This window comes from Procambarus clarkii, chromosome 75 (assembly GCF_040958095.1).
Source record: "Procambarus clarkii isolate CNS0578487 chromosome 75, FALCON_Pclarkii_2.0, whole genome shotgun sequence".
Classification (NCBI taxonomy): domain Eukaryota; kingdom Metazoa; phylum Arthropoda; class Malacostraca; order Decapoda; family Cambaridae; genus Procambarus; species Procambarus clarkii.
Genome location: NC_091224.1, coordinates 17,080,533 through 17,107,572, shown reverse-complemented (window position 1 = coordinate 17,107,572; position 27,040 = coordinate 17,080,533). Strand labels below are relative to the sequence as shown.

Sequence of the window (27,040 nt, the reverse complement as noted above, 5' to 3'; positions counted from 1 at the left end):
TGTGCAACACACGCCCCTGTGCAACACACATCCCTGTGCAGCACACGCCCCTGTGCAACACACATCCCTGTGCAGCACACGCCCCTGTGCAACACACATCCCTGTGCAGCACACGCCCTTGTGCAACACACGCCCCTGTGCAGCACACGCCCCTGTGCAACACACATCCCTGTGCAGCACACGCCCCTGTGCAACACACGCCCCTGTGCAACACACATCCCTGTGCAACACACATCCCTGTGCAGCACACGCCCCTGTGCAGCACACGCCCCTGTGCAACACACGCCCCTGTGCAACACACGCCCCTGTGCAACACACGCCCCTGTGCAACACACGCCCCTGTGCAACACACGCCCCTGTGCAACACACGCCCCTGTGCAACACACGCCCCTATGCAACACACGCCCCTGTGCAACACACGCCCCTGTGCAACACACGCCCCTGTGCAGCACACGCCCCTGTGCAACACACGCCCCTGTGCAGCACACGCCCCTGTGCAACACACGCCCCTGTGCAACACACGCCCCAGTGCAGCACACGCCCCTGTGCAACACACGCCCCTGTGCAACACACGCCCCTGTGCAACACACGCCCCTGTGCAACACCCGCCCCTGTGCAACACACGCCCCTGTGCAACACACGCCCCTGTGCAACACCCGCCCCTGTGCAACACACGCCCCTGTGCAACACACGCCCCTGTGTAACACACGCCCCTGTGCAACACACGCCCCTGTGCAACACACGCCCCTGTGCAACACACGCCCCTGTGCAACATGCGCTCCTGTGCAACACGAACTACTGTGCAACTGATAAGGCAGGCCATGAAAGGGTGGATGGGCCAGACACAGCTCCGCCAGTATGTGGGGCTGTGGAACGTTAATGGGAGCTAGTAAACGTTAATGGGAGCTAGTAAACGTTAATGGGAGCTAGTAAACGTTAATGGGAGCTAGTAAACGTTAATGGGAGCTAGGAAACGTTAATGGGGGCTAGGAAACGTTAATGGGAGCTAGGAAACGTTAATGGGAGCTAGGAAACGTTAATGGGAGCTAGTAAACGTTAATGGGAGCTAGGAAACGTTAATGGGAGCTAGGAAACGTTAATGGGAGCTAGGAAACGTTAATGGGGGCTAGGAAACGTTAATGGGAGCTAGGAAACGTTAATGGGAGCTAGTAAACGTTAATGGGAGCTAGGAAACGTTAATGGGAGCTAGGAAACGTTAATGGGGGCTAGGAAACGTTAATGGGAGCTAGTAAACGTTAATGGGAGCTAGGAAACGTTAATGGGAGCTAGGAAACGGTAATGGGGGCTAGGAAACGGTAATGGGAGCTAGGAAACGTTAATGGGGGGCTAGGAAACGTTAATGGGAGCTAGAAAACGTTAATGGGAGCTTGTAAACGTTAATGGGAGCTAGGACACGTTAATGGGAGCTAGGAAACGTTAATGGGGCTAGGAAACGTTAATGGGAGCTAGGAAACGTTAATGGGAGCTAGTAAACGTTAATGGGAGCTAGGAAACGTTAATGGGAGCTAGGAAACGTTAATGGGGGCTAGGAAACGTTAATGGGAGCTAGGAAACGTTAATGGGAGCTAGTAAACGTTAATGGGAGCTAGGAAACGTTAATGGGGGCTAGGAAACGTTAATGGGAGCTAGGAAACGTTAATGGGAGCTAGTAAACGTTAATGGGAGCTAGGAAACGTTAATGGGGGCTAGGAAACGTTAATGGGAGCTAGTTAACGTTAATGGGAGCTAGTAAACGTTAATGGGAGCTAGGAAACGTTAATGGGAGCTAGGAAACGTTAATGGGAGCTTGAAACCGTTTATGGAATGTGAGAAACATCAATGTGAGCTGGGAACTCTGAATGGGGGCTCATCAACAACAATGGGTGCTGTTGGAATATTAATAGGAGTTTACAAAACGTTCATTGCAATTAGGAAACGTTAATAGGAGCCGAAAAACGTTAATTGGAGTTGGGAAAACGTTAATTGGAGTTGGGAAAACGTTAATAGGAGTTGGGAAAACGTTAATTGGAGTTGGGAAAACGTTAATTGGAGTTGGGAAAACGTTAATAGGAGTTGGGAAAACGTTAATTGGAGTTGGGAAAACGTTAATTGGAGTTGGGAAAACGTTAATTGGAGTTGGGAAAACGTTAATTGGAGTTGGGAAAACGTTAATTGGAGTTGGGAAAACGTTAATTGGAGTTGGGAAAACGTTAATAGGAGCCGAAAAACGTTAATTGGAGTTGGGAAAACGTTAATAGGAGTTTCGAAACGTTTTGTGAATGTTGGACAACGTTCACTTGACGTTCACAAGCGTTAGTTTCTTAAGAAAGAAAGCAAGAAAGCAGCAACAGGTACAATAAGTAAGTCTGATGACCAAAGCAAACTCAACAATTTCTGGTCAAGGAAACTGGCTTAGGAAGGAGACTAGAGAGAGAAATGGGAATATTTTACTCAGAAACATCTTGACCAGTCGTCCTCCTCCCTCCCTTTTCACCCCCTCCTTCAACCCCCCTTACCCCCTTCAACCCCCCCCCCTAAACCCCTTCAACCCCCCTCCTAACCCCCTTCAACCTTCCCTTCCCCTCGTTCCCTCGCGTTAGAGTGGTAATTACAGTAATCGTGTCACGGAGGAAAGTACACTGCATCACACAAGGGGAAGGGGGGGAGCCTTCCTGTTATGACGACTGTAATGCGTATCTTGGCGTTATATCGGCTGAGAGGTGCGTTATATAGCAAGGAGGGGGGGGAAGGGGGTGGGGGAACCAGGCTATTGTGGTCATTTTATGGTACTCTGTACATAAGGCCTTCGAAAGGACTTTGAATTATTGAAAAAATTCGATCTATAGGTTTTTTTTTCTTGGTATATGTGAATGTGGATATCACCTGTTGTATAGTGTATAGCCCCTTGCTATACACGCTTGCTATACCGTGCGTACTTACTCCTGCTATATAGTTAGGCCTTGTGAAATCTTCGTTACATATAATCTGGCTTTGTTATAAGAAATATTTCCACATATAGTGGCGTATATAATTTATATATCAATCACTCGCTTGACATTCAGGGACATGTGTATGTGTGGTAGTAGGTAGACTTCTGTGTGGGTGAAGAGAAGTATGCCTATCTTGAGGTTATCTTGAGTTGATTTCGGGGCTTAGTGTCCCCGCGGCCCGATCCTCGACCAGGCCTCTACCCCCTGGAAGCAGCCCGTAATAGCTGAGTAACTCCCAGGCACCTTTTAACTGCTAGGTAACAGGAGCATCAGGGTGAAAGAAACTCTGCCCATTGTTTCTCGCCGGCGCCCGGGATCGAACCCGGGACCACAGGATCACGCGCCCAGTGTTCTGTCCGCTCAGCCACCGGCTCCATGTAATGAAGCCGGTGGTGGATGCAATGGAGCTAACCTGCTATGTGATGGTACAATCACATGGTCAGTGATTGTACCATCGCATGATTGTGAGGGTACAATCACATGGTCAATGATTGTACCATCGCATGATTGTGAGGGTACAATCACTCTAAACCTCACGAGGTATATCGATGTCTGCCGACAAGGTGTACTATCTCTGTTTGTTTACTCTGGGTTCCCCCAAATCGTGGTTAATGTTCATGGGTTAAAGTTTATTTATTGGTGAGTCGAAGACGTGGCCTTGATCACTCTGGGTGCCAGGCTTTGACCCCCCCCCCCAAGCCACGGTCACTGTGATTAAACAGTAATTTCTGTGTTTCGTGCAAGCAAAGCTTCGTGACACGTTCTAGCAAAAGCCTCATGTCACGTTTCAATAAAGCTTCATAATACATCCTAGCCAAACTTCTAAACGCGTTCTAGCAACGTTTCAAGGCCCAATATTTAACTGGTAACATAAGAGATCACTTGATTGTTTCGAGCGTAGGCTATATATATATATATATATATATATATATATATATATATATATATATATATATATATATATATATATATATATATATATATATATATGTAATATGTTGTACCTAGTAGCCAGAACGTCGTACTCGGCCTGCTATGCAAGGCCCGATTTGCCTAATAAACCAAGTTTTCATGAATTGTTTTTCGACTACCTAACCAAACCTAACTTAACTTTTTCGGCTACCTAACCTAACCTATAAAGATAGGTTAGGTTAGGTAGGGTAGGTTAGGTTTGGTCGTATATCTACGTTAATTTTAACTTCAATAAAAAAAAATTGACCTCATACATAATGAAATGGGTAGCTTTATCATTTCATAAGAAAAAAATAGAGAAAATATATTAATTCAGGAAAACTTGGCTTATTAGGCAAATCGGGCCTTGCATAGTAGGCCGAGTACGACGTTCTGGCTACTAGGTACAACATATCTCCTGGTGGGTTGAGTGTCTAAAAAGTTATACACTTCAGCTACTGGAATAGGGTAGTCTGTGCATATATATATATATATATATATATATATATATATATATATATATATATATATATATATATATGCACAGACTACCCTATTCCAGTAGCTGAAGTGTATAACTTTTTAGACACTCAACCCACCAGGAGACTCGAACACTGGCCAGCAAGGTGGCAGTTGCATGCTGTATCCACTACACTATACTTCAAAGCATAAGAGAGGTAGGAATTCTGGGGTATTTAACCAACCAGAACTCCAATCTGGTTGGAGATGATTGGAGTTCTGGTTGGTTAAATACCCCAGAATTCCTACCTCTCTTATTGCTTTGAAGTATAGTGTAGTGGATACAGCATGCAACTGCCACCTTGCTGGCCAGTGTTCGAGTCTCCTGGTGGGTTGAGTGTCTAAAAAGTATATATATATATATATATATATATATATATATATATATATATATATATATATATATATATATATATAGGTGAGTTTAGGTGAATATAAATAGGAGTTGCCTCATATGGGCCTTGTGCAGCTTCCCTCATTCTTATGTCCTCATGTTTAGAAAATATGGACCACTCATTTTCACAGAGTTGTATGTGACTTTCTAACAAAGCTAACTATAACACCTTCTAACAACAGCTAAACGACACGTACAAACAAACCTATGTAACACTCTAAGCTGCACGACCCGTTCTAACAGAACCGTGACACTACATCTCACTATTCTCGAAATTTACAACGTTGTGTACTCGCATTCTACTGAATCAGAATAGCAAAAATGTGCTTTTAAAAAGATTGGTTCAGTTAAACCCACAAGTATCAAACCAGCTCGGGTCAATATCTTCAAACTAGCAGAAAGGTTCTAACGCTGCTATGCATAAACTAGTAGAACACAGCGAGTGTTGCTGCCCATAAACTAGTAGAAAACATGAAGTTCTGATGTTCATAAACTACAATATCCAACCAAAGGCTAACAAAAAAAAAGTTGTAGAAAAAAAAAACTTTTTCTGATTGTAAATCATGTATTAAATGTGGACACAGTCGTCGTTGTGGGGTGTGTAAACGACGTGTTGAACACTCACTGTCTCTACTAACACACATGATTATAAACGACGTGTTGAACACTCACTGTCTCTACTAACACACGTGAGTATAAACGACGTGTTGAACACTCACTGTCTCTACTAACACACGTGAGTATAAACGACGTGTTGAACACTCACTGCCTCTACTAACACACATGAGTATAAACGACGTGTTGAACACTCACTGCCTCTACTAACACACGTGAGTATAAACGACGTGTTGAACACTCACTGTCTCTACTAACGCACGTGAGTATAAACGACGTGTTGAACACTCACTGCCTCTACTAACACACATGAGTATAAACGACGTGTTGAACACTCACTGCCTCTACTAACACACATGAGTATAAACGACGTGTTGAACACTCACTGCCTCTACTAACACACATGAGTATAAACGACGTGTTGAACACTCACTGTCTCTACTAACACACATGAGTATAAACGACGTGTTGAACACTCACTGTCTCTACTAACACACATGAGTATAAACGACGTGTTGAACACTCACTGCCTCTACTAACACACATGAGTATAAACGACGCGTTGAACACTCACTGTCTCTACTAACACACGTGAGTATAAACGTCGCGTTGAACACTCACTGCCTCTACTAACACACGGGAGCGAGACACGTGCGTTGAACACGATTCATGAACACGACACACTGTGAACAACAGCAGTAATAAAATATGCTTAACTCTTCCCGTCTTAGAGGGGAATGGAATGTAAACAAAACTGTTGTTTATGCAGGCGATGAGTCACAATAACGTGGCTGAAGTATGTTGACCAGACCACACACTAGAAATTGAATCTACTCAATCGACTTGAGAATGGTCCAGGACGGACCGAAACGTCGTCGTCCCTTCAATTTCTAGTGTGTGGTCTGGTCAACTGTTGTTTATGCAACCCGTCCTTATTCTATGTCCATTCCATCCAGCGGTCGACCCCCCAAAAATGCATTGATTAAGTATAATAACATTTTATTCATTCAAAAATTGAATTTTCTCATATTTAAATTAATATTGGTATATATTAGCATACTGTGCATATTTAGACATTGGGTGGATTAAGTGTTTTGATCCTGTTAGCGGTTATTGGTATTTGTAGTACGTGGGTGAAGCATTTCAACCCGTCCTCGACTCAAGTCCATTCCATCCAGCGGTCGACCCCACAGACGCATTCGTGAATTTTTACATGCTGTTCATTCAAAACGGGAATTTTCTCAAATATAAATTAATATTATAATATATTAGCATATTGTGCACATATAGGTATAGGTTAGGTTAGGTGTTTAGGTTCTGTTGGCAAGTATTTGTATTTGTAGTACGTGGGTGAAGCATTTACAGCGTTGTGGGTCGAACAAAAGTCGTCAGTGAAGCACTTGTTCCGGAAGTGTTCGGACGTCATCAGTTGTGAGTCGTGTGTAAACCGTTTTTCATTCATAAACAGCTGGGGGTTTGGCGGGTGCATGGAATGGTCTTTAGGCCTTTGTTTATGAGGACGGGCTGTTTATATGTTGCGAGCAATGCATGTGTGCAATAGGCAAGCCGTATATGAACAAGATGAACGCGAGAAACGGAAGGATATTTTGATCAACTAATTGTTGATCAATTTTTTGATCAATCGTTGATCAGTTGTTGCTCAATTTTTGATCAACTAATTGGTCAGCTAATTTTAATCAACTAAGATAAATATGAAGAGAAAACTGTCTGACGTGGACGCTTCCTTTCCTAAGAAATGAGGTTCCTCCCCAGAAGACACAGACTGACCTAACAATCAGCTGTGGAACTGAGAAGTGAGAATCTTGCATTAACCCTCCACACACACACTGTGCAACTGTGGTTCCAACACGTATCATTGCACCGCAATAAATGCAACTGTGGTAAGAGTATTTCAGTAATGCTCCAGACGACTGGAGCCTCGTAGCCTGGTGGATAGCGCGCAGGACTCGTAATTCTGTGGCGCGGGTTCGATTCCCGCACGAGGCTGAAACAAATGGGCAAAGTTTCTTTCACCCTGAATGCCCCTGTTACCTAGCAGTAAATAGGTACCTGGGAGTTAGTCAGCTATCACGGGCTGCTTCCTGGGGGTGGAGGCCTGGTCGAGGACCTGGCCGCGGGGACACTAAAGCCCCGAAATCATCTCAAGATAACTCAAGATAACGACTCTAGCAGACAGCTTTGGTACTGCTGAGTGCTTCATTCTCACGTCGAGAGAGTAAGCAGTCATTCATGTTGTTATAACAACAAGAACCAACATTCATACTGGTCCTTCTTGCTACCTTTTGCATTCCTTATTGACAGAAAAATAGATAGATAGATGTCGACCAAACCCACACACGAGAAAGTGAAGGGACGACGACGACGTTTCGACTTGACAATCAAAAATCGACATTCTCACAATCGACTTGAGAATGGTCCAGGACGGACCGAAACGTCGTCGTCCCGAGCCGGTCGGCCGAGCGGACAGCACGCTGGACCTGTGATCCTGTGGTCCTGGGTTCGATCCCAGGCGCCGGCGAGAAACAATGGGCAGAGTTTATTTCACCCTATGCCTCTGTTACCTAGCAGTAAAATAGGTACCTGGGTGTTAGTCAGCTGTCACGGGCTGCTTCCTGGGGGTGGAGGCCTGGTCGAGGACCGGGCCGCGGGGACACTAAAAAGCCCCGAAATCATCTCAAGATAACCTCAAGATAACCTCAAGAGTCCCTTCACTTTCTAGTGTGTGGTTTGGTCAACATTTCTCAGCCACGTTATTGTGACTCATCGCCTGCAGACATAGATAGATAGAAAGATAGATAGATAGATAGATAGATAGATAGATGGTTTTTAAGACTCGAGAGGAACTTGTGATGTGATGGGACTGTTCGTCAAGGACCTGCTGGCCATTTATAGCTTAACAGCGACGAGAAACAATCACTGTATGCATCGTTCGATCATATATCATAGCCAAAGACATACTCCATAACCTCACGCCTGAGCAAAGGTTTTCGGTCGACTTCAAACTGGAGTGAATCCTCTTTATTTCACGAGTAATCTGTACTTCAGGTTTTCAAACTTCAGTATATCTTTTTCCCACAAATAATTCATGAGATTGTGGATTGTGGGGGGGGGGGGAATGATGAATTCATCATCCACAGACTAGAGTTCATTCACGGTATTCAGGATAATGCCGGATAATAAGAAAATAAGATCTTATACTCCTTTTCAGACAGTAAATGCTGCCCCCATGAGAGAGTTCTTTTGTTCCTTAATACATGAATAAGTCGAGTATTTGTTCCTCTTTAGAAAGTACTGTAGCTTTAGCTTCTGGGTTTTGAAAGCGCATCAAATACCCGGTAATTACTGGTTGTGGATTCAGGTTGCCTTAATAGCTTGTAGCTGGTTCAGACCAGGTTGTGTGTTAGTTAATTGGCCATTCTTGTTTACCCTGATATAATGCCAATGAAACTGTTTTGAAACAGGGGGGGGAGGGGGAGTGTGAGTTTTCAGGAGAAAGCGCCAAGACTATATAGCACTGGGAAGGGGTAAGGATAAGGATTTGGGATGGGACGTGGCGGAGGGGGGGGGGGAGGAATGGTGCCCCCAGCCACTTAGACGGTCGGGGATTGAACGCCGACCTGCATGAAGCGAGACCGTCGCTCTACCATCCAGCCCAAGTGGCTGGGTAGGGGGGGGGAGGGAGGATATATCGCATATTGAAGATATATTCTAAGGCCTTATGTCACCGAGTCTTGCACATATGGAAATATTAGAAGATATTCAGGAGCTGCTTGGAGGGTTAGGTGAAGGGTCGTTAGGTGAAGGGTCGTTAGGTGTCGCTAGTTGAGGTGTCACCTGAAGGGTCGTTAATGGTTGATTGTTAAACTTTTATGCGAAGGTATCCACATAAACGCTCAAATAACGAAACTACTCACTCTACCCATCATGAGAGTGAGAGCACTCTATCCACCTTGAGAGTGAGAGCACTCTACCCACCTTGAGAGTGAGAGCACTCTACCCACCATGATAGTGAGAGCACTCTACCCACCATGAGAGTGAGAGCACTCTACCCGCCTTGAGAGTGAGAGCACTCTACCCACCCTGAGAGTGAGATCACTCTACCCACCCTGAGAGTGAGAGCACTCTACCCGCCTTGAGAGTGAGAGCACTCTACCCACCCTGAGAGTGAGATCACTCTACCCACCCTGAGAGTGAGAGCACTCTACCCACCGTGAGAGTGAGAGCACTCTACCCACCGTGAGAGTGAGAGCACACTACCCACCATGAGAATGAGAGCACTCTACCCATCATGATAGTGAGAGCACTCTACCCACCGTGAGAGTGAAAGCAGGACCGAAACGTGAAGATATCAATGACGTTGTCACTGCCCAAAAGGCTATGCCACACTACACCCGACTAATCTTTACATATCTAGGTTATCGACCCCTGCCACTTACCTCTACTCCCAGTGATATCAATTCGATGTGTTCTCTCCTGTCTCCCTAAATTACCTCCCAGCTGCACATGGCTACAAGTGCAGCTGGGAGGTGATAAACCCAATAGTTAAAGAGTGTCATATCTGTGGAACAGTCGCAGAGGCGCCACTATTACTCTACTTACTGGAATGTGAAACAAATGAACTGAAGCCCTGCCCATCAGATTCAACATTCAGTCAACAAGAGCAGCTGTATTAAATGTATAATTAACAGCGACTACAATGGTTAGAAAAGCATTCGAAGAATGGGACATAATAGTGAACACTGTGCCTCTATATCCGCCACCAAGATAATATTTAAAACAAAAGACTAAAACATAAGCGAAAAAGAAACGAGAGGGAAAAGGAGGAAACCCCCACCTCCATTTAAAACTCTGACCCAAATATCACAGTAACAAGGTTATTGCGAGTAACTGAACTCAATTACGGGCTCACTATAGCCCGTGCTACATGGACATTTATGCCTGAGTAGCTAAATCTAAAACAACAACAACTCCTGTCTCCTCACTTGAGAGCGAACCATGTAGGTTCGAAACGTTGTGTAAATTTATAATGTAATACATTCTAGAGTTAACTTTTATTATTTGAGTTAACCTCGAACAAATATGACATTTGGAGAAGTTCTCTTTTAATTAGACCAAGTTGAAAGAGTACTAGTCAGAGGGATACCTTACCTTGAGGTGCTTCCGGGGCTTAGCGTCCCCGCGGCCCGGTCGTCGATCAGGCCTCCTGATGGAATGGAAGCCTGGAGGGATGGAAGCCCCTAGACAAGAAAATAATCAACATGGAATGAACATCAGAATGAAGCTAACTGCAGAAGGCCTATTATCCCATACGAGGTTCTGCAGTTATATTCAAATATATATATATATATATATATATATATATATATATATATATATATATATATATATATATATATATATATATATATAATATATATATATATATATATATATATATATATATATATATATATATATATATATCAGATACTTGATATTGTTTCTCTGAACCATCAGAGGCCCGCGGAGGCCACCCTAATTTATTAGACATAGTCTCTTGGTCTGTCTGTCTGTCTCTCTCTCTCTCTCTCTCTCTCTCTCTCTCTCTCTCTCTCTCTCTCTCTCTCTCTCTCTCTCTCTCTCTCTCTCTCTCTCTCTCCCTCCCTCCCTCCCTCCCCCTCCCTCCCCCTCCCCCAGCTGTGGTGGCGAGGATAGGGTTGTGTGCCGAAGCTATACAAGGGGGGAGTGAGGCCGGAGCGTCTGGTCGTGTTTTGGGCCAAACTGCACGAAAGTTAAGATTTAGAATTTCAGACGAGCATTTACCTCCAAAGTTCGAGCTGCGGCTTGTTGAGCGCCAGGGACTATAGTGCATTCCACGCCAGTAGACAGGAGCGCTGTACATAGCACCGGACTCGATAGATACTCCAGTGGAAATCTATACCGGACCAACCGGGCTGTGGTGGGTGTGTGGGCCTGCGGGCCGCTCCAAGCAACAGCCTGGTGGACCAAACTCTCACAAGTCGAGCCTGGCCTCGGCCCAGGCTTGGGGAGTAGAAGAACTCCCAGAACCCCATCAACCAGGTATCAACCAGGTATCAACCAGGTATCAACCAGGTATCAACCAGGTATACCTAATGTTCCTGGGAACATATCAACGAGACCCCTTAAGGTTTAAAGTATGAGGAAATGATAAAAAGTTTCGTATTTTTTTTTTATTTTTTTTTAAAGATGCAATGTTTCGTCAATGTTGGAAGGATGTGTTTACTAGTTGTGTTTTTACGGGGGTTGAGCTTTGCTCTTTCGGCCCGCCTCTCAACTGTCAATCAACTGTTTACTAACTACTTTTTTTTTTTTTTTTTTTTTTTTTTTTTTCCCCACACGTCACACACACACCCCAGGAAGCAGCCCGTGACAGCTGACTAACTCCCAGGTACCTATTTACTGCTAGGTAACAGGGGCACTTAGGGTGAAAGAAACTTTGCCCATTTGTTTCTGCCTGGTGCGGGAATCGAACCCGCGCCACAGAATTACGAGTCCTGCGCGCTATCCACCAGGCTACGAGGCTACGAGACCCCCTACATGTGTGGTAGGGGTGGTTCTCCTAAGCAATCCTAAGACATTCCTTAGGCTTTAATTTAATCAATTCCTTAGAATTGATTAACTCGTAAATATCTATTGATTTATTTGATGGACAGAGGCATCAGGTACAAGGGAACGGGTCCAAACGTCTCATCCCGAGTGGGAGTCGAACCCTGCAAAAAAGTGTGCACTGTCAACACACTAGCGAGTTTTCTAAGCATGCAATAGGGAAACAAATTCCTTTTTTTACAGCATAGTTCACTAGTCGTCTAATTATTGTCCCATTAACTAGCCAAGGAGACCCATTAACTAGCCAAGGAGACCCATTAACTAGCCAAGGAGACCCATTAACTAGCCAAGGAGATAACTCCCTGGAAACACAAACCGAAACTGTCTCTATTTTCCGCTTGTTACAACTTGTAATAAAGTTATTACATCTTGGCTTAACGTGTTTATGACGTATTAGAACGTTGTTACAACTTGCTATATTGGTTGTTATAACTGGTTAGGAGGTGTTAAGACTTGTTCGAACGTTATACCAACGTCGTAGTTTCGGATATAATATTGATTTGAGTTTGATTAGTTGGAACTTAATAGTCGGTCAGTCAGTAAGAGAATTTATTAGATTTGGTTATACTCTATGGGGGGAGAAGGTATCGGGGGGGGGGGGGAGTTATCTTGAGATGATTTCGGGGCTTTATCGTTCCCGCGGCCCGGTCATCAACCAGGTCTCCTTTTTTATATACACCCCCAGGAAGCAGCCCGTAGCAGCTGTCTAACTCCCAGGTACCTATTTACTGCTAGGTAACAGGTGCATCTGGGTGAAAGAAAAATTTTGCCCGTTTGTCTCCGCCTCCACCGGGGATCGAACCCGGAACCTCAGGACTACGAATCCGAAGCGCTGTCCACCCAGCTGTCAGGCGCCTAAGGGAGAGGGAGAAAGCGCCGAGCCATTACGACTATATAACGGTTGGAAGTGATTTGGATTAGGATTTGGGATGGGACGGGAAAAAGGAATGGTGCCCAACCACTTGGACGGTCGGGGATTGAACACCGACCTGCATGAAACGAGACAGTTGCTCTACCGTCCAGCCCAAGTGATTGGACTAGATTGAATTGGCCATTATACAGCAATCCGACTTCTTTCAAGATAAATATAATTTCCTTTGAGGTGATTAGCCATGATTGTTCATAGGAACCTGGTTGTTTGACAATTTTAACAATCGTAGGCATAAATTAAAAGGAAATGTTATTATGTCACAGCAATTTGAACACAAAGAAAGTGGAAGAAGCGTTCATGTCAATCATGTAAACATTACAGATACCATTAATATACAGGACTAACCTCCAACATTAACATAAAGGACTAACCTCCAACATTGATCAGAAACTCAAAAAATACAATTGTCAATTTAGTGTAAAACCCCAAAAACGGCCAATCTACTCATGAAAAACTCCCCAGACACCAAGCAGAACGCCTTGAAGGAAACCAACGTCGTCTATGCCTTTAAATGCCCACTTGGGGACTGTAAGCCCCAAAGAACTCAGTATATAGGCAAGACAACAACGTCTCTTTCCAGGGGACCAACATTGCCTAAGCAACAGGGATTCAATTAAGGAACATATAATCTCTTCCCACAACCAAACCATCACTAGGGAAATCTTAACAAAAACACAGAAATCATCGATAGGTACAGCGATAGCAGGAGACTCGACATCAGCGAGGCACTACACATTAAAAAGTCAACACCAGCAATCAACAGCCAATTAATGCACAACTATATTCTACCCACTTCAAGACTCTGCTCCAATATGGAAATAGCAAGAGGAAGTATGGACCAATAGGCCTTCAGTTGTTACTTCCATTCTTATGTTCTCATATCCAAGTTATACCCATTGTTCCGTGTTCTGTCTTGTGTTTGTCACAAGTGTGTTCACCTCACCCAAAACTTTTGTACCATATCACCTCACCCAATAGAGTATAAGTACAATGAATTTGTGTGTAAATTAAGTCTTTGAAAATGTAATAAGCCATTACGAAACACGGTTAGGCGTCAGACCATATATAAAAATGAATTTTGGAGAATTGATATTTCCATTACCACCAACAGTGAAGAAAAACATAAGAAATATTGAGAAAATTCGTGTTAGAGTTATTAATTTTACCTTTTCGGTCATATTAAACAACACACACACACACATATATATATATATATATATATATATATATATATATATATATATATATATATATATATATATATATATATATACATATATATATATATATATATATATATATATATATATAAGTTTTTCTGACGTTAATCAGTTTGTTGTTTAGGAAAAAAATAACGAAAGTTTTCACTACTCAGATGATCTAGAATTAATGCATAATGATTTAGATCATTTGTAGTAACTTACGTTCATTTAATACCCCATTCATCATAGGTAACTACTTTCCATTAAAAACCAGACCAATAAAATGCACAAAATATATATATAGTTTGCCATAAAGCAACTTTGTGCAACTGGTACAATGATATACAAGGAAATGAACCTTTTAGACCCAACCTCACACACCCCTCCCATAAACATCAACAAGTTTAACATACAGCAATGACCACATTATAGTAATGACACGTTTGGGGAGGGTCGATCAATCGTGTAAGGTGTTGTGCTGGTACTTTGTATACTCCTGGCCGCTCAGGACGCGTGTTGATCAGTGTCTGAGTGGCATTCACTCTTGTGGTGGCTCAGGGAACCGTATTCACTCTAGCTTCAGAGGTTCAGTGTATAATATTGATGAGCACTGTAGCAGATGAGGGGGTTCATGCAGTTATTGTGGTGTGGGGTGAGAGTTCTGTCACTCTGGTGTGGGGTGAGAGTTCTGTCACTCTGGTGTGGGGTGAGAGTTCGGTCACTCTGGTGTGGGGTGAGAGTTCTGTCACTCTGGGTGTGGGGTGAGAGTTCTGTCACTCTGGTATGGGGTGAGAGTTCTGTCACTCTGGTGTGGGGTGAGAGTTCTGTCACTCTGGTGTGGGATAAGAGTTCTGTCACTCTGGTGTGTGGGGTAAGAGTTCTGTCACTCTGGTGTGGGGTGAGAGTTCTGTCACTCTGGTGTGGGGTGAGAGTTCTGTCACTCTGGTGTGGGGTGAGAGTTCTGTCACTCTGGTGTGGGATAAGAGTTCTGTCACTCTGGTGTGGGGTGATAGTTCTGTCACTCTGGTGTGGGGTGAGAGTTGTCACTCTGGTGTGGGATAAGAGTTCTGTCACTCTGGTGTGGGATAAGAGTTCTGTCACTCTGGTGTGGGATAAGAGTTCTGTCACTCTGGTGTGGGATAAGAGTTCTGTCACTCTGGTGTGGGATAAGAGTTCTGTCACTCTGGTGTGGGGTAAGAGTTCTGTCACTCTGGTGTGGGGTGAGAGTTGAGTCATTTGTCAAGATAAATTTATGATAAACATGGCCTTTGTTTGACAGGTCATTTGACACCCTAAACGTGATGTTTAGAATGTCAAAAATGGGTTTGTGAACACCAGTCAATTCTCAAACATTTATTTTCCTGTATTGTGATGTGCTGCCTGGTACTTTGGGACAAAACTAGACCCACTGGATGGTACTTTGGGACAAAACTAGCCCCACTGGACGGTACTTTGGGACAAAACTAGACCCACTGGATGGTACTTTGGGACAAAACTAGCCCCACTGGACGGTACTTTGGGACAAAACTAGACCCACTGGATGGTACTTTGGGACAAAACTAGACCCACTGGATGGTACTTTGGGACAAAACTAGACCCACTGGATGGTACTTTGGGACAAAACTAGCCCCACTGGATGGTACTTTGGGACAAAACTGGCCCCACTGGATGGTACTTTGGGACAAAACTGGCCCCACTGGATGGTACTTTGGAACAAAACTGGCCCCACTGGATGGTACTTTGGGACAAAACTGGCCCCACTGGATGGTACTTTGGGACAAAACTAGACCCACTGGATGGTACTTTGGGACAAAACTAGACCCACTGGATGGTACTTTGGGACAAAACTAGACCCACTGGACGGTACTTTGGGACAAAACTAGACCCACTGGACGGTACTTTGGGACAAAACTAGCCCCACTGGATGGTACTTTGGGACAAAACTAGCCCCACTGGATGGTACTTTGGGACAAAACTAGACCCACTGGATGTTACTTTGGGACAAAACTAGCCCCACTGGATGGTACTTTGGGACAAAACTAGCCCCACTGGATGGTACTTTGGGACAAAACTAGACCCACTGGATGGTACTTTGGGACAAAACTAGACCCACTGGGTGGTACTTTGGGACAAAACTAGACCCACTGGATGGTACTTTGAGATAAACCTAGACCCACTGGACGGTACTTTGGGACAAAACTAAACCCACTGGACGGTACTTTGGGACAAAACTAGACCCACTGGACGGTACTTTGGGACAAAACTAGACCCACTGGACGGTACTTTGGGACAAAACTAGACCCACTGGACGGTACTTTGGGACAAAACTAGACCCACTGGACGGTACTTTGGGACAAAACTAGACCCACTGGACGGTACTTTGGGACAAAACTAGCCCCACTGGACGGTACTTTGAGACAAAACTAGCCCCACTGGATGGTACTTTGAGATAAACCTAGACCCACTGGATGGTACTTTGGGACAAAACTAGACCCACTGGATGGTACTTTGGGACAAAACTAGACCAACTGGACGATACTTTGGGACGTGTCAGCCCCCTCCATGGCAGTACTAAGGGGAGAGTACACCCCCACTGGCCGGTACTGCTGCGACACGGCAGCCATATTGGCCAGTATGTCTGAAGCAAGTCACAGCTTGGGTGCAGCCATGTGTGCTCCCTCCCCCCGTCTAGCTAAAGGCTCTCCCACTCTCCTCCTTCGTATGTGGGATCTTCCTCTGTCATGCTTCCTCATCTCTTGCACCTCTCACTCCTCCGTTATGCATCCCAGGTTCTCTTCTCACATTTCCATGCCCCTATACAGCTTTCCAGCCTCTACAATCCATTTTCTTCACGTTCCCAGTACCCACACACTCTCCCCCCTCACATTCCCAGTACCCACACACTCTCCCCCTCACATTCCCAGTACCCACACACTCTCCCCCTCACATTCCCAGTACCCACACACTCTCCCCCTCACATTCCAAGCCCTTACTCACTCTCCCCCTCACATTCCAAGCCCTTACTCACTTTCCCCCTCACATTCCAAGCCCTTACTCACTTTCCCCCTCACATTCCAAGCCCTTACTCACTTTCCCCCTCACATTCCAAGCCCTTACTCACTTTCCCCCTCACATTCCAAGCCCTTACTCACTCTCCCCCTCACATTCCAAGCCCTTACTCACTTTCCCCCTCACATTCCAAGCCCTTACTCACTTTCCCCCTCACATTCCAAGCCCTTACTCACTCTCCCCCTCACATTCCAAGCCCTTACTCACTCTCCCTCTCACATTCCAAGCCCTTACTCACTCTCCCCCTCACATTCCAAGCCCTTACTCACTCTCCCCCTCTCACATTTCAAGCCCTTACTCACTCTCCCCCCTCTCACATTTCAAGCCCTTATACATCTTTGTTACTCTCCCCAATCTCCTCGTTCCCATCTCTCATTTCCCCTCACCCCAAACATTGCCACAAATGCCTCACCCCCATCTTTATTACATTCTCTACTGCCATTCTTCTCTTGCTCCCTTTATATCTCCCTTTCGAGGTTTTAGACACAAATATCAATATTTAACCAAGAGTTCTAGCAGTGTCGGGCTTCCTCCGGCGCAGGTTTCAAACCCATCAATTTGATGTATATGTGATCTTGAAGAAGCATTCTGGTGTCGCGTAGAGTTGTAGGAGGAGACGTGGTCACGCCTCCCCTTCCTCCCCTACCTCGGACATGTACCAGCGTGCAATATGTACTCATGTCACACATGTCACGGCGTGTACTCACCTATTTGTGCTTGCGGGGGTTGAGCTTTGGCTCTTTGGTCCCGCCTCTCAACTGTCAATCAACAGGTGTACAGGTTTCTGAGCCTACTGGGCTCTATCATATCTACACTTGAAACTGTGTATAGAGTCAGCCTCCACCACATCACTGCCTAATGCATTTCATTTACTAACTACTCTGACACTGAAAAAGTTCTTTCTAATGTCTCTGTGGCTCATTTGGGTACTCAGCTTCCACCTGTGTGTGTGTGTGTGTGTGTGTGTGTGTGTGTGTGTGTGTGTGCCTGCAGGATCGAGCATTGACTCTTGGATCCCGCCTTTCGAGCCATCGGTTGTTTACAGCAATGACTCCTGTCCCATTTCCGTATCGTACCAAATTTTAAAAGTATGAATAGAGTTTGCTTTCACAACCTGTTCCCCAAGTGCATTCCATTTCCCCACTACTCTCACGCTAAAGGAAAACTTTCTAGCATCTCTATGACTCATCTGAGTTTCCAGCTTCCACCCATGTCCCCTCGTTCTGTTACTATTCCGTGTGAACATTTAGTCTATGTCCACTCTGTCAATTCCCCTGAGTATTTTATACGTTCCTATCATACCCCCCCCCCCCCTCTCCCTTTTTTTTCTAGTCTTGTAAGGCTCAGTTCCTTCAGGCGCTCTTCATACCCCATCCCTCGTAACGCTGGGACGAGTCTTGTTGCAAACTTCTGCACCTTTTCCAGTTTCCGTATGTGTTTCTTCAGGTGGGGACTCCATGATGGGGTGGCATACTCTAAGACTGGCCTCACGTAGGCAGCGCAAATCGCCCTAAATGCCTCCTAGCTTAGGTTTCTGAATGATGTTCTAGCTTTTTCCAGTGTAGAGTACGCTGCTGTCGTTATCCTATTTATATGTGCCTTTGGAGTTAGATTAGGTGTTACGTCCACCCCCAGGTCTCTTTCTCGCGTCGTCACAGGTAGGCAGTTCCCCTTCATTGTGTACTGTCCCTTTGGTCTCCTATCTCCTAGTCCCATTTCCATAACTTTACGTTTGCTCGTGTTTAACTCCAGTAGCCATTTCTCTGACCATTTCTGCAACCTGTTCAAGTCCTCTTGGAGGATCCTGCAATCCGCATCTGTCATAACTCTACTCATCAACTTTGCGTCATCCGCGAACATCGACATGTAGGACTCTACTCCTGTAAACATGTCATGAACGTATATTAGAAATAGAATTGGTCCCAGCACCGACCCTAGAGGTACTCCACTCGTTACTGTTCGCCAGTCCGACTTCTCGCCCCTTACCGTAACTCTTTGGCTCCTTCCTGTTTGGCTCCTTACCCATGCTAGGGCCTTTCCGCTTTCTCCCGCCTGCCACTCAAGTTTGAATAGCAATCTTATGTGCGGTACTGTATCAAAGGCGTTTTGGCAGTCTATAAATATGCAGTCTGCCCAGCCTTCTCTGTCCTGTCTTATCCTCGTTATTTTATCATAGAATTCCAAAAGGTTTGTTAGGCTAGTTTTCCCTTTCCAGAACCCATGTTGATGTTCTCCAGGTGTGCAGCCAGTCATAGTCTAAATATTCTTTCAAGTATTTTACAGGGGATGCTTGTCAGTGATACAGGTCCTAAGTTTAAGTGCCTCCTCCTTATCACCTTTCTTGAAAATCCGTACGACATTTGCTTTCTTTCAGCAACTGGGCAATTCTCCCGACGTAAGTGACTCATTAAAGATCCTTGTCAGAGGCACGCTGAGGGCCTGCGTTGCCTCTTTTAGTAACCACGGTGATACCTTGGCTGGTCCAACCGCTTTAGTTGCAACCAGTGTTGACAGCTGTTTCATTACCTCCTCATACCTGTGTGTGTGTGTATGTGTGCTCACCTAGTTGCACTTACCTAGTTGTGCTTGTGGGGGTTGAGCTTTGGCTCTTTGGTCCCGCCTCACGACTGTCAATCAACTGGTGTACAGATTCCTGAGCCTACTGGGCTCTATCATATCTACATTTGAATCTGTGTATGGAGTCAGCCTCCACCACATCACTTCCTAGTGCATTCCATTTGTTAACTACTCTGACACTGAAAAAATTATTTCTAACGTCTCTGTGGCTCATCTGGGTACTAAGTTTCCACCAGTGTCCCCTTGTTCGTGTCCCACCCGTGCTGAAGAGTTTGTCTTTGTCCACCCTGTCAATTTTCCTCAGAATTTTGTAGGAAGTTATCCTGTCTCCCCTTACTCTTCTGTCTTCCAGGGACGTGAGATTCAGTTCCTTTAGCCCTTCCTCGTAGCTCATACCTCTCAGTTCCGGGACGAGTCTCGTAGCATATCGCTGAATCTTCTCTATCTTTATCTTGTGTTTAACAAGGTATGGACTCCAAGCTGGAGCTGCATATTCCAGGATTGGTCTGACATAAGCTGTATACAGGGTCCTGAATGATTCCTTACTCAAGTTTCTAGAGGCAGTTCTTATGTTGGCCAGTCTAGCAACATAGACCTAGCAACGTTGCCAGTCTAGCAACATGTGTGTGTACGTGTGTGTGGGTGCGTGTATGCGTGTGCATGTGTGTGTGTGGGTGCGTGTGCGTGTGTGCGTGTGAACAACCAGCTCCGACCCTCAAGCATACACTCTCGCTCTGACTCAACGCCATTCGTGCTTGTACGTATTGAGTAGGAAGATAGACAATTTATTCATACTATTTTGAATAGATAATTTAACTTTATTGATTAGTAGATGGCGCGGCAATAAGGTGTCATCACCCAGCTCTCCTTATTGATCCAGTTTATTCACAGACATCAGGGGGGTAGACACGAACTCTACCTTTACTACTCTCCAGAGTTCTGGCAAGAAGATAACGGATCATATATACATCCATTTCAGAAGGACGACAATAACATTGCCTCTGCTACAATGTTCTAGCAGAACATTGTTCTAGATTTAAGGGATTTTTATTCCCTTAAATCATCAAAATCATCATTTTTTCCAATACTCCGTTTCCCATTTTGACTGAAGAGGGACATATTATCTTGAGGTTATCTTGAAATGATTTCGGGGCATTTTAGTGTCCCCGCGGCCCGGTCCTCGATCAGGCCTCCACCCCCAGGAAGCAGCCCGTATTAAAGATATCAAGTATTACCGTATTAACCGTATTAAGATAACCGTATTAAACCCAGAATAAAATAAAAAGCAATATAAATAAGATTGTAATTGGATTTAAAATATAATATTCACAACAATTAATTACTTGAATCTTACAACCTTTTCCTGATCCACAATTTCCCAGATCTTACTCCTGTCCATTCCAGCAAGACTCCAAACTCCATTCCATACATCGCTGGACGGTAGAGCGACGGTCTCGCTTCATGCAGGTCGGCGTTCAATCCCCCGACAGTCCATAAGTGGTTAGGCACTATTCCTTTCCCTCTCTCCCTCCCCTCATCCCACCGTCCCATCCCAGATCCTTATCCTGACCCCCCCCCCCTCTTCCCAGTGATATATAGGCGTAATGGCTTGGCGCTTTCCCCCTGATAGTTCCCTGCCCTTCTATACAACCAGTTAGCTATGAACCGGTTCATACAACAGGTTCATACAATTGGTTCATACAACCGGTTTATACAACCGGTTTATACAACCTGTTAATACAACCTGTTAATACAAACGGTTCATATAACCGGTTCATACAAGCGGTTCATACAAGCGATTCATACAAGCGGTCCATAGAACCTGTTAATACAAACGGTTCATACAATCGGTTCATGCAACCGGTTCATACAACCGGTTCATACAACCGGTTCATACAACCGGTTCACACAACTGGTTCATATAACCGGTTCATACAACCGGTTCATACAACCGGTTCATACAACCGGTTCATACAACAGGTTCATACAACCGGTTTATACAACCGGTTTATACAACCTGTTAATACAACCTGTTAATACAAACGGTTCATATAACCGGTTCATACAAGCGGTTCATACAAGCGATTCATACAAGCGGTCCATAGAACCTGTTAATACAAACGGTTCATACAATCGGTTCATGCAACCGGTTCATGCAACCGGTTCATACAACCGGTTCATACAACCGGTTCATACAACCGGTTCACACAACTGGTTCATACAACCGGTTCATACAACCGGTTCATACAACCGGTTCATACAACAGGTTCATACAACCGGTTCATACAACCGGTTCACACAACTGGTTCATACAACCGGTTCCTACAACCGGTTCCTACAACCGGTTCATACAATCGGTTCATACAACCGGTTCACACAACCGGTTCATACAACCGGTTCATACAACCGGTTCATACAACAGGTTCATACAACCGGTTCATACAACCGGTTCACACAACCGGTTCATACAACCGGTTCATACAACCGGTTCATACAACCGGTTCATACAACCGGTTCATATAACCGGTTCATACAACCGGTTCATACAACCGGTTCATACAACCGGTTCATACAACCGGTTCATACAACCGGTTCATACAACCGGTTCACACAACCGGTTCACACAACCGGTTCATACAACCGGTTCATACAACCGGTTCATACAACCGTTTCACACAACCGGTTCATACAACCGGTTCATACAACCGGTTCACACAACCGGTTCACACAACCGGTTCACACAACCGGTTCATACAACCGGTTCATACAACCGGTTCACACAACCGGTTCATACAACCGGTTCATACAACCGGTTCATACAACTGGTTCATACAACCGGTTCACACAACTGGTTCATACAACCGGTTCATACAACCGGTTCATACAATCGGTTCATACAACCGGTTCATACAACCGGTTCATACAACCGGTTCATACAACTGGTTCATACAACCGGTTCATACAACAGGTTCATACAACCGGTTCATACAACCGGTTCATACAACTGGTTCATACAACCGGTTCATACAGCCGGTTGAGGTGCTCTCCGTGAGCTTACATTTTTTTAAAAACTGTGAAACGTTCACTTTCACGAGGAAATGATTAATGGTGTTCTGTCACGCGACCTCTCGACCAGTACTTCACCTTTGGACGCATGTGAAGTACGTCAAACCGTCTAAAATATGACGTATAAATCCCCCAACGTCTAAAAATATGACGTGTAAATCCCGCAACGTCTAAAATATGACGTGTAAATCCCCCAACGTCTAAAAATATGACGTGTAAATCCCCCAACGTCTAAAAATATGACGTGTAAATCCCCCAACGTCTAAAATATGACGTGTAAATCCCCCAACGTCTAAAATATGACGTGTAAATCCCCCAACGTCTAAAATATGACGGATAAATCCCGCAACGTCCAAAATATGACTTATAGATCCCGCAACGTCTAAAAATATGACGTGTAAATCCCCCAACGTCCAAAAGATGACGTTCTCAAGATCATAGTGACTCGCAAACCTGACGGGCTGTACCATTTTCTATCCGTGGGGCCGCGGTAAGGTTAGGTTCGGGCAATATATATATATATATACATATATATATATATATATATATATATATATATATATATATATATATATATATATATATATATATATATCAGTCACCCTAGAGGGTTCGAGTCACCCTAGAAGTGACTCGAACCCATACTGCCAGGAGCAACGCAACTGGTATGTACAGGACGCCTTAATCCACTTGACCATCACGACTGGACAAAAGAAAACAATCCTAATCGCTCCCTTGTCATCCATTCAGTTAATATGACCAAAAACATCTCGATAAATTATCTATAATCTTGCAATATTATTATCTATCGCACTTTACATCTATCTATAAAGCTATCGATCATGGCTCACGTTTATCTATCGTCCGCTTTCCATGGTTAGGTACTAAATTATGGTACCATAATTTTTTTATACCATAAACCATATACCTTAAAACTTATTATACCATAATTAGTTTTTAACTCTTAGATTTTTCTGCTCTCTTCTGAACATCATCTTGAATTCCTCTTGTTCTCCTTCTCTTGTTCTCCTTCTCTTGTTCTCCTTCTGTTGTTCTCCTTCTCTTGTTCTCCTTCTCTTGTTCTCCTTCTCTTGTTCTCCACCTGTTCTACTCCTCTGGTCCTCCTCTTGTTCTACTCCTCTTGTTCCCCTCCTCTTGTTCTCCACCTCTTGTTCTCCTCTTGTTCTCCTCTTGTCCTCCTCCTCTTGTTCTACTCCTCTTGTTCTCCTCCTCTTGTTCTTCTCCTCTTGTTCTCCTCCTCTTGTTCTACTCCTCTTGTTCCCCTCCTCTTGTTCTCCACCTCTTGTTCTCCTCCTCTTGTTCTCCTCCTCTGGTCCTCCTCTTGTTCTACTCCTATTGGTCTCCTCCTCTTGTTCTCCTCCTCTTGTTCTCCTCTAGTTCCCCTCCTCTTGTTCTCCTCTTGTTCTCCTCTAGTTCCCCTCCTCTTGTTCTCCTCCTCTTGTTCTCCTCTAGTTCCCCTCCTCTTGTTCTCCTCCTCTTGTTCTCCTCTAGTTCCCCTCCTCTTGTTCTCCTCCTCTTGTTCTCCTCTAGTTCCCCTCCTCTTGTTCTCCTCCTCTTGTTCTCCTCTTGTTCTCCTCCTCTTGTTCTCCTCTTGTTCTCCTCTTGTTCTCCTCTTGTTCTCCTCCTCTTGTTCTCCTCTTGTTCTCCTCCTCTTGTTCTCCTCCTCTTGTTCTCCTCCTCTTGTTCCCCTCCTCTTGTTCTCCTCTTGTTCTCTTCCTCTTGTTCTCCCTCTCTTGTTCTCCTCCTCTTGTTCTCCTCCTCTTGTTCTCCACCTCTTGTTCTCCTCCTTGTTCTCCTCCTCTTGTTCTCCACCTCTTGTTCTCCTCCTTGTTCTCCTCCTCTTGTTCTCCTCTTGTTCTCCTCCTCTTGTTCTCCACCTCTTGTTCTCCACCTTGTTCTCCTCCTCTTGTTCTCCTCCTCTTGTTCCCCTCCTGTCCTCCTCTTGTTCTCCTCCTCTTGTTCTCCTCCTCTTGTTCTCCTCCTCTTGTTCTCCACCTCTTGTTCTCCTACTCTTGTTCTCCTCCTCTTGTTCTCCTCCTCCTGTTCCCCTCTGGTTCTCCTCCTCTTGTGTTCGTAGTAACTAGGGCTCTCACAGCACCGCTAACTTTCCTACCATGAATAAATCTAGTGTCGTCCGCTCACGCACAAGATCCTATTGCATATATTACTCGCGTCTGGTATTTAATCTGATCAACCGCTGCTATTTATAAAATTTAATCTCCTTTTAACTCCATCTTTATTATTTTGCTCGTGTTCCCAGGCGTTATAAATACCTGGAAGATGAACTACTCTGTCTGTTTGGAATATCTCATCGTTTTCTGTTTTCTGATCTTAGGTTGGTAATCTTAGGTTGGTAATCTTAGGTTGGTAATCTTAGGTTGGTAATCTTAGGTTGCTGATCTTAGGTTGGTAATCTTTGGTTGCTGGTCTTAGGTTGGTAATCTTAGGTTGGTAATCTTAGGTTGGTAATCTTAGGTTGGTAATCTTAGGTTGGTAATCTTAGGTTGCTGATCTTAGGTTGGTAATCTTAGGTTGGTAATCTTAGGTTGGTAATCTTAGGTTGGTAATCTTTGGTTGGTATTCTTTGGTTGCTGGTCTTAGGTTGCTAATCTTAGGTTGGTAATCTTAGGTTGGTAATCTTAGGTTGGTAATCTTTGGTTGCTGGTCTTAGGTTGGTAATCTTAGGTTGGTAATCTTAGGTTGCTGATCTTAGGTTGCTAATCTTAGGTTTCTAATCTTAGTGTGCTAATCTTAGTGTGCTAATCTTAGAATGTTAATCTTAGTGTGCTAATCTTAGTATGCTAATCTTAGGCTGGTAATCTTAGGTTGCTAATCTTAGTATGTTAATCTTAGGTTGCTAATCTTAGGTTGCTAATCTTAGGATGTTAATCTTAGGTTGCTAATCTTAGAATGCTAATCTTAGAATGCGCTAATCATTACAAAGACTCCGTTAATGCTATGTTGCTTTATTTACGACAAAACCAATATTTTATTTGATCTGGGCGCCATTTTTTTTCCCCCATTCCAAATCGTTATCCATACCTCCCCCCTCCCCACCTCCCCCCTCCCCCTCTCCCCACCTCCCCCCCTCCCCACCTCCCCCCTCCCCCTTCCCCCTTCCTAATGCTACAGTGTTGTAATGGCTTAGTGATTCCTACTGATAATTACCTTACCTTGCACATCCTTTATTAGTAAGTTCAGCTGGGGGTGGAAGGTAGAGCGACGGTTTCGCTTCATGCAGGTCGGCGTTCAATCCCCGACCGTCCGTATAAGCGATTAGGCACCAGTCCTTCCCATTCCACCCCCCGTCCCATCCCAAATCCTTATCCTGATACCTTCCCAGTGCTATATAATGGCTTGGCGGTTTCCCCCCCTGATAGTTCCCTTCCCTCCTCTTCATGACACCGTCATTATATAAGCTGGATATTCATGGGGGACACTCATTATATCGTTGACATCCGTGGGGACACTCATTGTACCGTTGACTTCCATGGGGACACTCATTGTACCGTTGGCATCCATGGGGACACTCATTGTACCGTTGATATCCATGGGGGACACTCATTGTACCGTTGATATCCATGGGGTACACTCACTGTACCGTGGACATCCATGGGGGCACTCATTGTACCGTTGACATCCATGGGGGCACTCATTGTACCGTTGACATCCATGGGGGCACTCATTGTACCGTTGACATCCATGGGGACACTCATTGTACCGTTGACATCCATGGGGACACTCATTGTACCGTTGACATCCATGGGGACACTCATTGTACCGTTGACATCCATGGGGACACTCATTGTACCGTTGACATCCATGGGGACACTCATTGTACCGTTGACATTCATGGGGGACACTCATTGTACCGTTGACATTCATGGGGGACACTCATTGTACCGTTGACATTCATGGGGGACACTCATTGTACCGTTGACATTCATGGGGGACACTCATTGTACCGTTGACATCCATGGGGGACACTCATTGTACCGTTGACATCCATGGGGGACACTCATTGTACCGTTGACATCCATGGGGACACTCATTGTAC

At 44.7% G+C, this 27,040-nt stretch overlaps 2 protein-coding genes across 2 annotated transcripts in view; one reads left to right on the top strand and one right to left on the bottom strand.

Moving 5' to 3' along the window:
• Positions 1-23,950, top strand: part of LOC138357022 (uncharacterized) — a 61,708-nt gene extending 37,758 nt beyond the window's left edge. Inside the window, exon 4 of the mRNA XM_069313557.1 lies at positions 23,931-23,950. Within this exon, the coding sequence (XP_069169658.1) occupies positions 23,931-23,950 (20 nt within the window). The remainder of the gene's footprint in view (positions 1-23,930) is intronic.
• A 222-nt stretch (positions 23,951-24,172) lies between these two features.
• On the bottom strand, positions 24,173-26,819 carry LOC123749273 (uncharacterized). Its single transcript, XM_069313555.1, has 2 exons — positions 26,580-26,819; positions 24,173-25,063 (listed from the first exon to the last, which is right to left on the bottom strand). The coding sequence occupies exons 1-2, from the start codon at positions 26,817-26,819 to the stop codon at positions 24,173-24,175; spliced, it is 1,131 nt and encodes a 376-aa protein (XP_069169656.1).
• Between the last annotated feature and the right edge of the window lie 221 nt (positions 26,820-27,040).